The sequence below is a fragment of the Podarcis raffonei genome, chromosome 2, assembly GCF_027172205.1.
Source record: "Podarcis raffonei isolate rPodRaf1 chromosome 2, rPodRaf1.pri, whole genome shotgun sequence".
Taxonomy (NCBI): Eukaryota; Metazoa; Chordata; class Lepidosauria; order Squamata; family Lacertidae; genus Podarcis; species Podarcis raffonei.
This window is the reverse complement of record NC_070603.1, coordinates 95,354,149-95,369,162: the sequence shown is the minus strand read 5'-3', so window position 1 is coordinate 95,369,162 and position 15,014 is coordinate 95,354,149. Positions and strand designations below refer to the sequence as shown.

General features: G+C 41.7%; 1 protein-coding gene across 2 annotated transcripts in view; it reads right to left on the bottom strand.

Moving 5' to 3' along the window:
- CNTN3 (contactin 3) overlaps positions 1 to 15,014 on the bottom strand; it is a 122,757-nt gene that overhangs the window by 31,820 nt on the left and 75,923 nt on the right. For both annotated transcript variants that reach the window (XM_053378171.1, XM_053378172.1), the window contains 3 exons: positions 12,249 to 12,385; positions 8,117 to 8,246; positions 5,754 to 5,904 (listed from right to left, as the gene is read on the bottom strand). In XM_053378171.1, coding sequence (XP_053234146.1) covers positions 5,754 to 5,904; positions 8,117 to 8,246; positions 12,249 to 12,385 — 418 coding nt within the window. The remainder of the gene's footprint in view (positions 1 to 5,753; positions 5,905 to 8,116; positions 8,247 to 12,248; positions 12,386 to 15,014) is intronic.

Genomic DNA, 15,014 nt, shown 5'->3' with positions numbered 1-15,014 from the left:
GCTATCACCCAACTTTTTTGAACTATTTCACAGACACCAGAGGAAAATATTTCAGGAGAAACCTTGCTTTGCATACTAGAATTAAACAGAATACAGAGTACCTTAATAGGAATTTCATCTTGTTATTAGGTGCCTGCAAAGTAATAATGGACTATAAATAGAATCTTGTGAGACAGTTATTGAATATGGCTGTACAATAAGATTATATATGATCCTAAAACTACCAGTGAAACAGCAACTTCTCTCCCTGTGTAATAGAGATAGAATGGTTTTGCAACATGATAAAAAGTATATGCATCTGTTTTCACAGCATTTATCTACTGGGGGGGGGATATTGTAAGTATACAAGGTCTAGAAATCAAGGCAAGGCATTATATTATATATCAACACGAGAATCTACACCGTCAAAATCCATGGCTCTGACACTGTGGAATTATAGGTCAGAACTATTATCTTTATAAGAGCCCAAGGGACTTGGTGGATCAAACCAGAGGTCCCTTTAGCTAGCACAGCATTCTATTTCCAGCTATGCTACCTAAAGCAACGGTTGTGAAAGCAGACCAGAGTGAATGGTTCCATTAGAGCATAAGGAGAAGTTTACTGCAAAAGAACAAAGGTCCACCAACTCACTATTTCTGCTACAATAGTGGAAGCTCACAAATAAGACATTAAGGGAACAAATGTGTCCTGATTTAAATTCTAAGTATTTGGTATTCTGAGGCATGCTGCTGCCTCTGACAGCTCTTCTTCTTCTTCTTCTTCTTCTTCTTCTTCTTCTTCTTCTTCTGCTTCTGCTTCTGCTTCTGCTTCTGCTTCTGCTTCTGCTTCTGCTTCTTCTGCTTCTTCTTCTTCATATCACTTTTACAAAGCCGTAGGATGTTTTACATTTTTGTGTATGTGGCAGGAGTGGAGAAGGGAAGCAGAATGGCTCTCTTGCGCAACCAGTTTCTGTTACTGTAAAACATAGGGTTCCAGAGGCCAGAGGGACTATGCATGAAGTACCATATGTGAACCAAGTCTTTTTAAACTGCTCTTTCCCATAGGAGCCTTTCATGCTCCCTAGGTATCCCATCTTGAAGATGGGGGCATCCTCTGTAGTAGCATTTGATGTGACCCTGGGAAACCACCGCTGGAACAGAAAACCTGCAACATTCTTTTTGTATCCATTGATTTCTAGTATGTCGGTTTTGAGACTGTAAAGATAAAGATAAAGGGACCCCTGACCATTAGGTCCAGTCGTGACTGACTCTAGGGTTGCGGCGCTCATCTCGCTTTACTGGCCGAGGGAGCCGGCGTACAGCTTCCGGGTCATGTGGCCAGCATGACTAAGCCGCTTCTGGTGAACCAGACCAGCGCACGGAAACGCCGTTTACCTTCCCGCCGGAGTGGTACCTATTTATCTACTTGCACTTTGACGTGCTTTCAAACTGCTAGGTTGCCAGGAGCAGGGACCGAGCAACGGGAGCTCACCCCGTCACGGGGATTTGAACCACCAACCTTCTGATCAGCAAGTCCTAGGCTCTGTGGTTTAACCCACAGCGCCACCCGCATCCCCTGAGACTATAGCTCAGTTCATCTACAGATACTGAATAGCACAAGAATATGCTTAAAGGCAAGTTTGAATGACTCACTCAAAAAAGAGAGGAAGCACCTCCCATTTTTCTCACCCACTAGATCCGTCTCTCTCCAGTCTGAGAATGAGCCACATGATGCTTTCACCTTAACAGCCTCCCCTAATTCAGATGGTACAGAGAAATGTGACTGGATATTATCTGCATATTGATGGCACTTCACTCCTGGCAACAGCTTTCAGAGGCTTCCTAGAGATGGGGGCACTTCTTCAATGGTTCCAGTACTACCTCCAAGGTTATTTCAAGAAAGCAGTTATGGAAGACTAATCTTTGGCATTATAGGACTTGTCCTATTGTGTCCCACAAGGTTCCATCTTGTCCTCCATGCTATTTAGCACCTCCTGCCTTCCCAAGACACTCCAGAAGGATACCATGGTCGACAGTATCAAAAGCTGCCAAGAGACTGACTCTCCCCATCTCTCTCCCAATAAATGCTGTCAACTAGGGCGACCAAGGCAGTTTCAGTGCCATGAAACCAGGCTGGAATGGATCCAAGCAATCAAGTTTCCTCCAAGCATGCCTCAAACCTGAACCCCCACTCCACCTTCTTCACTACATTGACCCAAAGGTCAGCATAATACTGTATGAAGAAAGTACAAGGTGGAGCAAGGGGCAGGGATTATGTGCTCTCCAGATTTTAAGAGTGTTTTGCCCTATAAATTAGCTTCCCTGAAGAAACTTCCAGCGTAGCTATATATTAGTAGAAGCTTAAAATATCACTTGAAAAAGTTGATCTCATCTCCACCTCATCTTCCACCAAGGAAGCAGTCTTGTGTGTAGGTAAAGCAAGAAGCTGATAGAAGTGCAAGTACTGTTTTCCTGCATTCTATGAAGAAATGTAAAGTTAGGGCAGAGCTAGGGAGCCTTTCTGCTCCATCACCCAAAACAAGGGGGTTTACACAGCCCTTCAGATCATCCACTTCAAAGAAGCGAAAGAATTAGAGTACTTCCATCAAAATGTACACAGTTTTATTCTGCTTTGAACACACTTCACTTTTAATTAAGTAGCTAATCCTGGGTTAATCTAATACATTCATTTCATAAGCCACTGCAAGATTTAGGTCAGAAATTCAGCTGCTGTATTTTTAAGAAACAACTTTCCTCTGGGTTTCTTTCCTAGCCAAAGCAATGATGCAAGCTCAAGCAGGGGCATACGGCTAGACAAACAACACTTCATAAAAATAACTGTGTTTTGACAATGGAATGTTAAAAGCAGATGTGTCTCTGGAAAAGGGTCAATTCAGTGGCTTTCAACTTGCTGAATAGCTTCTGCATATTTTACCTTCTTCCTCATTTCTTGATAGATGCAATTGAATTGGACACTGCCAGTGTATAATAAGCTGCAGTTCGCTTACCAGCATGTAAGTCCCACTGGACTCTAAAGGGATTACTTCTGAGTAAACTTGTAGAGGATTGTGCTGCTGTTGAAGTCCTGGGGCTGTATCTAAGTGATTGCACTTTTACTTGAACAACAAGTAACAATATTTGTTCCACCCCAACTCCCAGCCCACACATGCCAAAATCTGCCCTGGGAGTGGTGCAGGGGCTTGCAGAGAAGGGCTGAATACTGTCACATTAGCAAAATTTGTTCTACTCGTGTGATGACTTAGTTGGATAGCTCATGGATAAGAAGTCCTATGCAGCAATTAATCACAGGTAGGTTTCCTTATGATCAGAGTATTACAAATTCTTCCTAGAAGACCAAATATAGTATAAGGGCTATGGTCACAGAAATTTGTAGATGGCTTTATAAAAGCTGTGTTGGTCTCTGGTTTCATCTTTCAGTTCCTGGTCTAAATTGCTCTCTCTACAGAAAATAAAACAATTTTTATTTATTTATTTTTTAAAAAACCACACAATGTATGACCATAATGGCTAGGGAAGGATTCCAGTGAAGTGTTTTATGAATACCTTTTTGCTGGTGCATTGCAAAAGGCAAGTCAGCATAGAAATGTCTGAGATAAAATAAATAAATAAAAAAAAGAATTGATAAACCATTTCCCCTACACTAGGATACTCGTACCAAAGACAAAAGGCATGGATGCAGTAAAAACAACATTACTTCTGCATTTCCTTATTGCTTTTTTCTTTCCAGAGTAAAACCATTTGGTTGCTAGTCGTAAGGAAGGACATGTCAACGCTTGTCAAAGAGAATAAGGGAACAAAAGAATAATCGGTAGTTTTCTGCACAGATAACTCTACTCGAAACAAATAACCTAACTTGCAACTATGAATGCTGATGCTATGTGAATCTTTTCATGAGAAATTACCTTAATTGGCTGATATAACTCTTGTGGTATATTTCAAAATCATTTCTCATGCTCTCTATTCATAGTGCATAGTACCACAACTGAAAATTATTTATACTGGATCCCCCCCCCCCCTTATCTCAATCCTTTCAGTAATCTGGCACATTTAGAACAATTGTTATGTCCCATCTTTCCTTCAACAATCCCAATGAAAGACTTCTGGATAACAACAAGCTTGTCAGTTTGGTTCCAAACAGAACACTCTTGTCGCTCCACAATGTTGGTTCAACCATACCATATGCTAATGGTAATATGTCAACATGAGCTCCTTGCTGCCTTAAATGCACTGTTTTTCATTTGTTCTTAGTAATGGAAGCTATAGTAAAGTAAATATTAAGCTTCTGATAATGCTCTTTTCTGTACCTAGGGATTCCCATACAATTAGTCTTCCTCAAACTAAATCAGGCTTGAGTTCTTCCTACTCACAGTTCATAGGGATGCCTTTGCAATTTTTTTTGAATCTTCACCTGCCATCCCTTAGTCTCTTTATATCACTGAGCTAGGATGATCGGGACAGTGTGCAGCATTCAAGGTCTAAGGGCATTAAAATCAATTTATGTAACAACAGAACGAGATTTCCAGTATTATTTTCTATCTCGTTCTTCATTTCTGAGTTCACTTTGTTTTGACTTCCTGGGGCTCAATTTCACTTTACTGGTCAGGTATACAGCCTAACCCCCCACTGCAAACTCACAAAAGTATGTTTATTCAGGAAAAAAATCAGTCAGACTTCTTCCCTAGTAGAGTGTGTAAGATTCCACCTCCAGCCTTCGTATTATAAGCAGAGGTTATTTAGCTATTGAGGCTCTTGCTCCTTTTTTGTAACCCTGGTATCTTCAGTTCCTATCTTTTAAAATTCCTTGATGTTGCAATCTATGTGCGTTTGTGTGTTGTGTTTATATATTACATTACAACAAGCACACACCCTATCTCATGCATTTTGCGAGGCAGGCTGTTGTGTATGAAAGACCACTTCACAAGAAATCACTCTCTGAAGTGTTGCAACACTTCTGTAGCTACCGTTCTTAACCATATACTCAGAAAAAGACCGAATGTATGTGCAATGTATCTGCTGGGGAACTGGGGAGACAGGATTTTGTTTCAGAGGCCTTGAATGTTACTCTGGTGCAGGGGTCTGCAACCTTTAAGACAAAAAGAGCCACTTGGAGCCATTTCCGAAGGAAAAAAAACTGGGAGCTGCAAAACTCGTCATTATAAAAATAACTTTTTTGTCACTTTTTTATTATTTCTTTGTTTGACCCCTCAGAATTACTCCTCCTCATAGAAATAAACGTTAAATTAACAAGTTACCTTTTTGTGTGTGTGTGTTCTTCACTCCCCTTCAAAACAGTGACCAGTGTACATGCCCCCTTTCAATGCAGTGACCAGCGTACATGCCCTTTACAATGTAGCGGGCGGGAAGGTGACGTCGGGACGGTGCATGACTTAACGCATGCACCGCCCCCATGCGACGTCACAGCCAGTACAGCACCCACCACAGTGGGGAGTGTCGGGGCGCACAATGCGTCTCCTCCCCTCGCTTGTATCCGCCCCGGAGCCGCAGCAAAGGTGTAAAAGAGCCACATGCGGCTCCAGAGCCGCGGGTTGCTGACCCCTGCTCTGGTGGATCCAAATAGGGGAAAAAGAGAAGCTCAATTACTTTTACAAAAGCTGTGTTTGCATGTTTGTTACCTAGTTTAGTGCATATTATTATTATTATTATTATTATTATTATTATTATTATTATTCAGGATAGGGACTAAGAATAATAGTTTAAATTGTAGTATGGAAGCACTCATGATTCACATAATACCTTTCATTTTCTTGGAGCAGCTCACCTCCCTTTTTCCAAGTAGTCGTCGCTTTAGGGGAAGATTTCGGCTTGCAGTCAAAATGAGCTGTGCTGCCAATTAAAAGCTGAATCAGCTTCTTCATCGGGCTTTTAGAGAAGTCAGGAGCAGAGGCTAGCAGCGGAAAAAAGAATATTAACTATGAAACACAACTTTCTCTGCCATGGCCTCGGTGGATCCCGCGAGTTAAAATAGGCCCGTTTTTCATTTAACCACCGAAGAATCTGAATTACCATTGCACATTATCGCACATTAAATTGTCATTGAATTCAGCTGGAATTAAACGCATACTTCATTTTCATTTCATTGAACATGAGAAGAGTCCAGAAGTCTATCTAGTCCAGAATTCCATTTTGCACAACGGTCAACAAGATGCCTGCAGGAAGCTCACAAGCAGAGTACATCATTCTTCCAACAGTTTCTCCCAGTGATTGCTATCCAGAGAAACTAGCTTTTCTGAATATAATTTGATTTCAGAAACTGCATAAGGACACAACTCTTAGCATGTCAGGATGTGGGTTACAATGGGATAATGCTGATGACTGCTTCATTTTACCAGTCTGGTGGCGGCGAAGAAACACATACTATAGTGTTGTTACTAGTAGGACTGGGAAGGGCCCCAAAACAATTGGTCTAGGCTTCAGGTGGAGTTCAAAATGATCGTTTCTTCCAAAATAATATCAGAGTTCTTCATGGCTAATCAGCAGGTGACAGCGTTGCTTTGATTAGATCAGGAACATGAGGAAGACTTAACATTAACGATTTTGGGAAGTGGACAGAAGGCAAAGGCACTTCCTTGTTCATTTCAGCAGAGGATTTTGGCAGGAGGATTTCAAGCGCATTTAGGGCTTGGTTTGCGAGTTCTTTGCCAGCCAACCATTTTGGAAAATATGGAACCTCTTCAGCCAAGGTGCTAATGAAGGAACACAAAATGGAAGCAGAACAGGTCTCCTTGGAATATACAGCTTAGGATAACTTCAAAGAGCAGCAGGGCAATGCTAAAATGATGCCATGTGAGCTGACCTTTAGTTTGATTTTGGGCTCATATTTAAGTGATTATATTTTTTTTGCAAATTTATCGAGTGCCGCAATATCAGAGAACTGCTTTTGGCACACACAAAAACTCTCAAACTAATAACCTTGCAATCAACCTCAAACCATTAGCAGACTCCACTTGGCTTCCTCATGCTCTTCAGTACAAATAGAGCAGGTTATATTACAAGTGACAAATGGAGTGAGACAACTGGCCAAATATAGCCCGTGTGTGGTTCCAACTACACAGTTCTGCTAGCATAACAATTTTGGGCTGTGCAGTGGAATTTCCCTGCTGGTCTCTCTCCCAGCATGGCCCCTAAATCTGTTGTGAGTGAGATTTAGGGGTTGCACAGGGAAAGGAGAGGATTGAGAACTTGCACTAATTGAGCTGTTTAGCTGGATACGACCCCACGTGCTGTGAGGATAGTTTGCTGTGCGACCTTTGTGAATCGTAACAATGATCAGGTGCTGGTAACTATTTAGAAATGCTTAAAAGGAAACTGCACAAGGTGGTCGTCAAGGCTTCTCTCAACTGCCTTATCAGTGAAAAAGGGTGCTTGTTATTAGAATTCTGTGGAAGCGCCGAGAGTCGAGCACTCAGCCTTGATGAGTGTTTGCCATTTGTTTTCAAAAGCAAGTTGGCATAACCTCAGTAACTGGCCCCTGTCTCCATAATCAAGGAAGGGGTCACAGGAAACCATCTTATTGCTTTTTAAATGACATTGCTCTCCCAGGAATACCAGGGCCGTGATGCAGAAGGTCAGCACACCTGAGTAATGTGCTGAACCGAAGTTGCTTCCAGATCGTGTGATTAGTTTTAATCTCTGGGACTGCATCCAAGCCTTTGTCTCTGCTCTCCCCCTAATTAATAATTTATCTTGGTGTCCTCGTTTTAAAGCAGTGAACGATTGGGCTGTAAAACACACCAGGCTTCATCTTCCACCCCCGCACCCATCTAATACATCCTCTAGATGCAGGTGAGTAAAGTATTGCAGCACCACAATTAGAAGTTGCTTTGCTGCAATGAGAAAACAACAACACCCCAAGTTTTGCCACTTGTTTTTTCTTAAGGCAATCATTCTGACAACTACATGGCATGGAAATACATATTTAGTAACAGTGGCACAATGGATTGGTGCATCTGGCTGTTAATCAGAAGGCCGGTGGTTCGAGCCCACCCAGGGATGACTGTGGGCAGGTTTCCTGCATTGCAGGGGGTTGGACTGGATGACCCTCGGGGTCCCTTCCAACCCAATGATTCTATGAAAGAGATAGGAAATTTTAGACCTACCTACAACTCTGAGATCAGCGCTGGAATATATTGTCCCGTGTTTGTTTTCTGCAATACACTGGTAGATGCCAGAATCTGACAAGTTGAGGTTTGTTATGATCAAAGCCCCATTTTCGATTTGTATTCTTCCCTGGACAGCAAAAGCAAAAGTTAGAAATGTATATGCCTTTAAATGACTGGTAAAACAGACACGGGAAGCTATTTTGACTGCACAACTATACCCCATGCTTTTATCAAATCTCATTTGAAGAGTTTAAACGTAGCTTAACTGATGCTTGAGTCAACTGTGAAGTTTCTGGCATGCTCTGACCAAAGAGAGTAGCACAACAATAATAACTGTAATAATGGCCTTTATGAGCTACAAGGCTTTATGTGCTATCCAGCAGATATAAGCCTCAAACTGGAACAGCAGCTTTGAAAATCCTCTTTTGAATTCTGAGAAAATTGAGTTGGATTTGATTGTCAATGTGCCCTATTCCTAACAATCCTGGGGATCAACTCACTTTAATTTTGGTGCTTACAAGCATGCCTACTTCGATAAAACTGTTTTGCAGCCTGGCATGGGGTGGGGGTTCAATTCTGCTCCTTCGGAATGTCAAGTCATATTACAACTCCAGAGACTGGGTGTAGTGTTTTGAGAAAGAAACAAAGGTCTTGTTCACCTTGAGCAGGGTATATATACATGAAGCACGAATTCAGACTGTAGATGGAAGTTTATATCATTGCTTATTGAATATGCAAATAATAATGTTATATGCTATCACATTCAGCAATCAGTTTATCACAATTTATGCACACTTGAATAAAAAGAAAGAAACCTAAGAACTTATAATTTATCTTTAGAGGCACTTAGAGAACATCAATCAGCCTTGACTGTAATAGCACGGGTTTTTTGCCTGATCATCTGGGCAGCAGGACTCAGCCCCCTTGGCCAGTATCACATTTCAAATATATAAAAGGATGTCACATAGAGGAGGGAGAAAGGTTGTTTTCTGCTGCTCCAGAGAAGCGGACACGGAGCAAAGGATCCAAACTACAAGAAAGAAGATTCCACCTAAACATTAGGAAGAACTTCCTGACAGTAAGAGCTGTTCGACAGTGGAATTTGCTGCCAAGGAGTGTGGTGGAGTCTCCTTCTTTGGAGGTCTTTAAGCAGAGGCTTGACAACCATATGTCAGGAGTGCTCTGATGGTGTTTCCTGCTTGGCAGGGGGTTGGACTCGATGGCCCTTGTGGTCTCTTCCAACTCTATGATTCTAGGATTCTATTTCCACCATCACTTTTGTGGTCCATGATTCTCACTTAGGAATGATTTTTTTAAGCCATGGAGGGATTCATTTTGCAGTTGTGAGAAAGAAAGAATACTAACATGACTAGAAGAGAAATTAGTAACAGAGCCTTACAAATCATACTAAAATCCTTACAAATCACTCCCCACTAGTAATAGCAATAGAGAAGAATACAATACAACGTGATAGAAGAAGATATGACTAAAGAGACTTTTGAAGTCTGGCAATCCCATCAGCAGATGTAAACATCCTCCAATGCCTAGGCGAATAAAAACAGTATTTGCCTTGCATAAAGATATAACAGAGATGGTGCTAGGTAAGCTCCCCTGGGGAGTCAGCTTCAAAGACAGGATCCCACCACAGAAAAGGCCCTCTCCTGTATCACTCCCTGCGTCACCTTCAAAGGTGCATAGAGGTGAGGAATAATTATAACCAATTCTTTCGACTCTGATCCTTTCAGCTACTGCTGGCAAAATAAAGTTAGGAGTCTTTTCTCTCAGATCATCCAGTCTGTGAACAAAGGCACGAAGAAACTGCTCATCATATTGGGGAACTTTACACTTTAGCCCACTTAATTTATCTGCAATTATTAGGTTTCTAAAATCCATAATCTCAAACTCATTAACTTTCTCAGGGAACTTTTTTTTTATTTGCCAGTTCAATTTTGTAATCAATATATGCTCTTAAAATGCCCATTTCATTTAAGAATATTGCTTTCCATGTTTTCATAGGCAGGGGAGATCCAGGATTATCTTCAAATTCAGAGTCTATAGACTATAGAGTCCCCTCCTCCTACATCCTTTTGCAGACCTAATAGAAGCCTGTGTACAGTTTTCTCCCTGCCCCCACAGAATCACCTCCTATTGAGTTACTTATGTTCATGTATAGGTAAAGGTAAAGGACACCTGGACGGTTAAGTCCAGTCAAAGGCGACTATGGGGTGCGGCGCTCATCTTGCTTTTCAGGCCGAGGGAGGTGGCGTTTGTCCACAGACAGCTTCCAGGGTTATGTGGCCAGCATGATTGAACTGCTTCTGACACAAAGGGACACTGTGACGAGTGCCAGAGCGCACGGAAATGCCGTTTACTTTCCCGCCACAGTGGTACCTATTTATCTACTTGCACTGGTGTCCTTTTGAACTGCTATGTTGGCAGAAGCTGGCACAGAGCAATAGGAACTCACCACCATCATAGGGATTCGAACCGCCGACCTTCCGATAGGCAAGCCGAAGAGGCTCAGTGGTTTAGACCACAGCACCACCCGTGTCCTCCATACATGTATATAGAATCTTGAACTAGCACTAGATACAACCCTAGGCTCAGATTCAGCGTTCTCTGACTGCCAGCGGGAGGGTTGTTGTGCTAACAGAAGGGCAAGAATAATGGGGGCACAATATGAAATCCTGCACAACAGCTATGCACGCGGAAAGCTTGTTGTGCAACAGATTGCACAATAGGAAGTATCAGAATTAAAGCAAAACCAAGCAAATTGTTGTGCAACCAGCCATGAGTACCATTCCACTAGAGCAAAAAATTCTGCTAGTGCTAAGGGACTTTAACTTAGCGCTATACCAAATTCCTCTCCTAGTTATTTATCACCCTACTACTCAGTTAGTTATCACTGTACTTGGTCTACTAGGAATCTTGTCCAACTGAACAACAGTTGCCTGACAAATGCTGATCCTGAAACCAGCAACTAGGAATGTGCAAAAGTGAAATACAGTGGTACCTCAGTTTACAAACTTAATCCGTTCTGGAAGTCCGTTCTTAAACCAAAACCGTTCCTAAACCAAGGCGTGCTTTCCCTAATGAGGCCTCCCGCCGCAGGTGCCCTTCCACCATTCGGATTCCATTCTTAGACCGAGGTAAAGTTTGCAAACCGGAACACTACTTCCGGTTTTGCAGAGTTCGTATACCGAATAGTTTGTAAACAGGGCTGTTCTTAAACCAAGTTTAACAAACCACTGTAGTATACTTCGAATAAAGTTGATATTCTCAGTCTCACATACGTAGATGATACTAAAAGTGAGACAACAAACATCTGTTAGACTGTAATTTTCATAGTAACTGCCTGCCAATAAATTTTGTACCGTTCTGCCCTCCCCTGCCTTCCCCATCTACTGCTTTTGTCTATTCAGCAAGGGGAAGGGGAAGCTGACTGAGTTGGCAAAATGACACTTCTCAATAGATTTGATTTCTTGTGCTTTTATGTGCAACCTTTCCATTTGATTTGCATAAGTGAGCAACATAAACAGTGCAGAAATGATTATATATGAGGGAAGCCAGAAGACAATCTCTCACCCTGCAATGTGATACAGGATGAAAATAACTTCCATTAAGCCTGGAGGCACCCTTCTTTGTAGGATAGATAACCTGGCTAACTGCTCATGTAAATGTAAGAACCATGAGTTGTATACAATGCTAGTCCTACACAGGATAGACCCGCTGAAATTAATAGACATGACTGACAGGCTCATTAATTTTAATGGATCTGCTCTGAGTTGTTTATTTATCGCATTTACAAACAGACTCGGATTAGCATTACATACAGTACAACCCAAGCAATTCAACAGTAATTTTAAGGATAGGCAGAAATGATGGGCGCACAACCTTCATGTGCCAACACCACCATGTACATTGGCAATGCAGCTTAGCCCATGTGCCAAAGAATAAATCCTCTTAAGCATAATTTGCTATTGGTAAACAATTAACTGCAGAAGCTATTTGAGGCATAACATTATCCTTTGTCAGCTTGTTTTGAGTTACTTGTGCAGAGTCCATGGTCTACATATATGCAAGAATGCCTACCCCACCCCCTGCCCAAAGAAAGAACAGCCACCATTACCTCCAATGCCAGAGGCTCTCCATTTCTCAGCCACCTGTAGGATGGCTTGGGTTTGCCACTTGCTCTGCATTCCCAGTATAAGTTGTCCTCCACCGCAGCTTCAAAATCCTTTATGAGTTGAACCCAGTGAGGCTTTGCTTTAAAGGAAAGCAAAAGGATAAGAAAGCCTTAATAAAGAGGGGTAGTGTTCTTCAAGAAGGTAATAACAGAAGCATGTTAGGAAAGCAGCTGACCAACAGTAAATGCAGGGAATGTTCTGAACCAAAAAAAAAAAAAAAAAGTTCCTTAAATGATACATTAATGTCACATTGTGTTTTTACTTAGGCCTGTTAATATGACTAACGTTACGGCGGCAGGTGCTGATTTCGATGCCATGCCTCACTGACGCATAAGCAGCCAGGAGGAAAGTTTCCATATAAAGGAGAGTATGCAGCCATGAAATTTCCTCACCCAGCAAAATAGTTCCTTGCATCTTTGATTTATTGAGCCTTTTCAGTCATTTTTTTAAAGACGCCAACTATTTGTTCTACACCCAAAGAACTGTTATGTAAAAGTGAGATGAGCATGCTGATGCTTTTGTTCCACTACATAATATGGGGTTACTATGGCAGGTTTCATGCCCACATAAGGTAGTCACAATACAATGCACACCCAGGAACAGCTAACAGAAGCAGCACTGATAGGCAATACCACAGTGTGCCTGGAAATAAGGATGTTGCGGAACAGTAATACGCCTACATCACCCAGGCACAGAAGGCATTAATCAAAGCACGGTGGTAGTCAAATGAGCTCATGATATAACACAATCCAGTGCACTCTTACAATGTATAACTAGGCCATTGGAAAAGAGACTACTGTGCTTCTCATTGTACAATAAGGCCCAACATAGAAAACTAGAGGCTTCTCAGGAGAAGGATACAAGTCTTACTGTGGAACTCATGCATACATGTTCACAACTCCTGCAAGAAGAATGAAAACTATAATAGCAAACCCAGGGGAGGATAACACTGTGATTTGTCCAGTAGCTCAGTGGGAAAGGAGAGTGAAGCAGTCAACATGAACCATGGGTTTGAGTCCCAACTTAGATAAATGCACAGATGAAGGCAATGCCTACATCATGGGAAGTGGTTGACAGCAGCAATAACTTTAAAGGCAGGCGCGGGGGGAGGCAGATGAAGCAGAACCAGAAGCAATGTCCCCTGCTCCAGAAAGCCAGGTTTAGAGTGTGGGGGGAATATGTATCTGGCCTGTTATGGTGTGGCAAAGGGTACCATTGTGGGTGAGTGGTTCCTAGGTGTCAGGAAGAGATCTATCTGCCCACAAAGATGTACTGTGATAGCTATCCACAATGACTGGCACATGGAGCTGTAACTCTACAACAGTAACTGCTTATCCTGTTCATGGGCCAAGAAGCCTTGTAGCCTCACCACTCATCCCTGTATGTATTTTATTTATATTGAGATTTTCATTGTACCTTTCTAATGTGTATAGCTGCTCAAGGTACCTTGCAATGGTTAACATTAACATTCCATAATAAAAACAGTATCAGTGTGTATAGAGACAGATCTATCTTCCCCATTTGAAATTTATACCTCTGGTGCTATAGCAATAATTGGCTACATGCTCAGTCCTATCCCCTTTGTGTTTCAACCTTGGGGTGAATTATCCGGGGTTCTCCAATGATTCTGATGGGAATGTTCAAAGCTATACCAGTTATTCTGCAGGTTTAAGATTATATATGTTGAGAAAAAGATCCTAAATGAACATGGGATTCTAATTTAAGTCTGTTCCTCTCCAGGTCACATCCTAATTTTCCTCTGTGATGTGGTTGAATCCTGAAGGTTGTATTTTTCCTCTACTACCACATTGTGGTAATTTTTCCTGCCAGTGCAGAATTGTGCTTTGTGCACACAGGAGAATTAGTAGTCCTGACCAGTGGGCATAACTCACAGACAGGATTACTCTGGCAATGTCTTAGAGCTCTGCTAAAACTCTTCTAATATCTAATTTCTGTAACCCTGGAGAAAAGCAGCTGATGCTCAACCTTCACCATCCTAGTCTAGGATGCCCTTGACTCAATAGCTACATTTGCAATTGCGCAAATTTATCACCTCTTTCTCCTTCCTCAGCCTCTGCTGTGCTACAATCAAACAGGAGGAGAATGCAAGCCCATAGATTTTGGGTATTACTTTTCTTGTACTTTTTAATATCAGTGGGAAAATCTGTAATTCCATCACATTTCAAATACATCATTAAGTAAACCTTTAAATAATGCTGCAATGATGAAGCTTTTAAGTTTATGGAGCATAGAACTTATGCTTAAATGCCTATGTTTGTAATTAAACTTTTTAGGAAAGAACATTTTTGCTATTGCAACTCCATTGTTTTACCACAATAGTCTATAATCAGAAGAAAGTATCGTGACTTCAGCACAGTCAGTATATATGGGTCCAAGCATTAGTTTTTGCCCTTTAGCACAGCTGAAGCCATATAGTAGGGCTCTAGGAGTGAGTGACAATGATCTATTTTAACTTTTCATTGAAATTTTGTGGCCTTGCTATTCCAGAGCTAAACAGAGAAAGACATTCAGAGCTCCTTACGCTCCTGCTATTGTCGGGACCGTGCAACTGAGGTTAGCAGTAGCTGATCCGGAGAGAAGCAGTATAAGGGTAAACTAGAGCCAGAACTGGGAAGGGCTAATGAACTAAGAAGCACAGTCTTGAAGCACGGAGCAGAAGCCAACTGAACTATTTACTATTACAACTC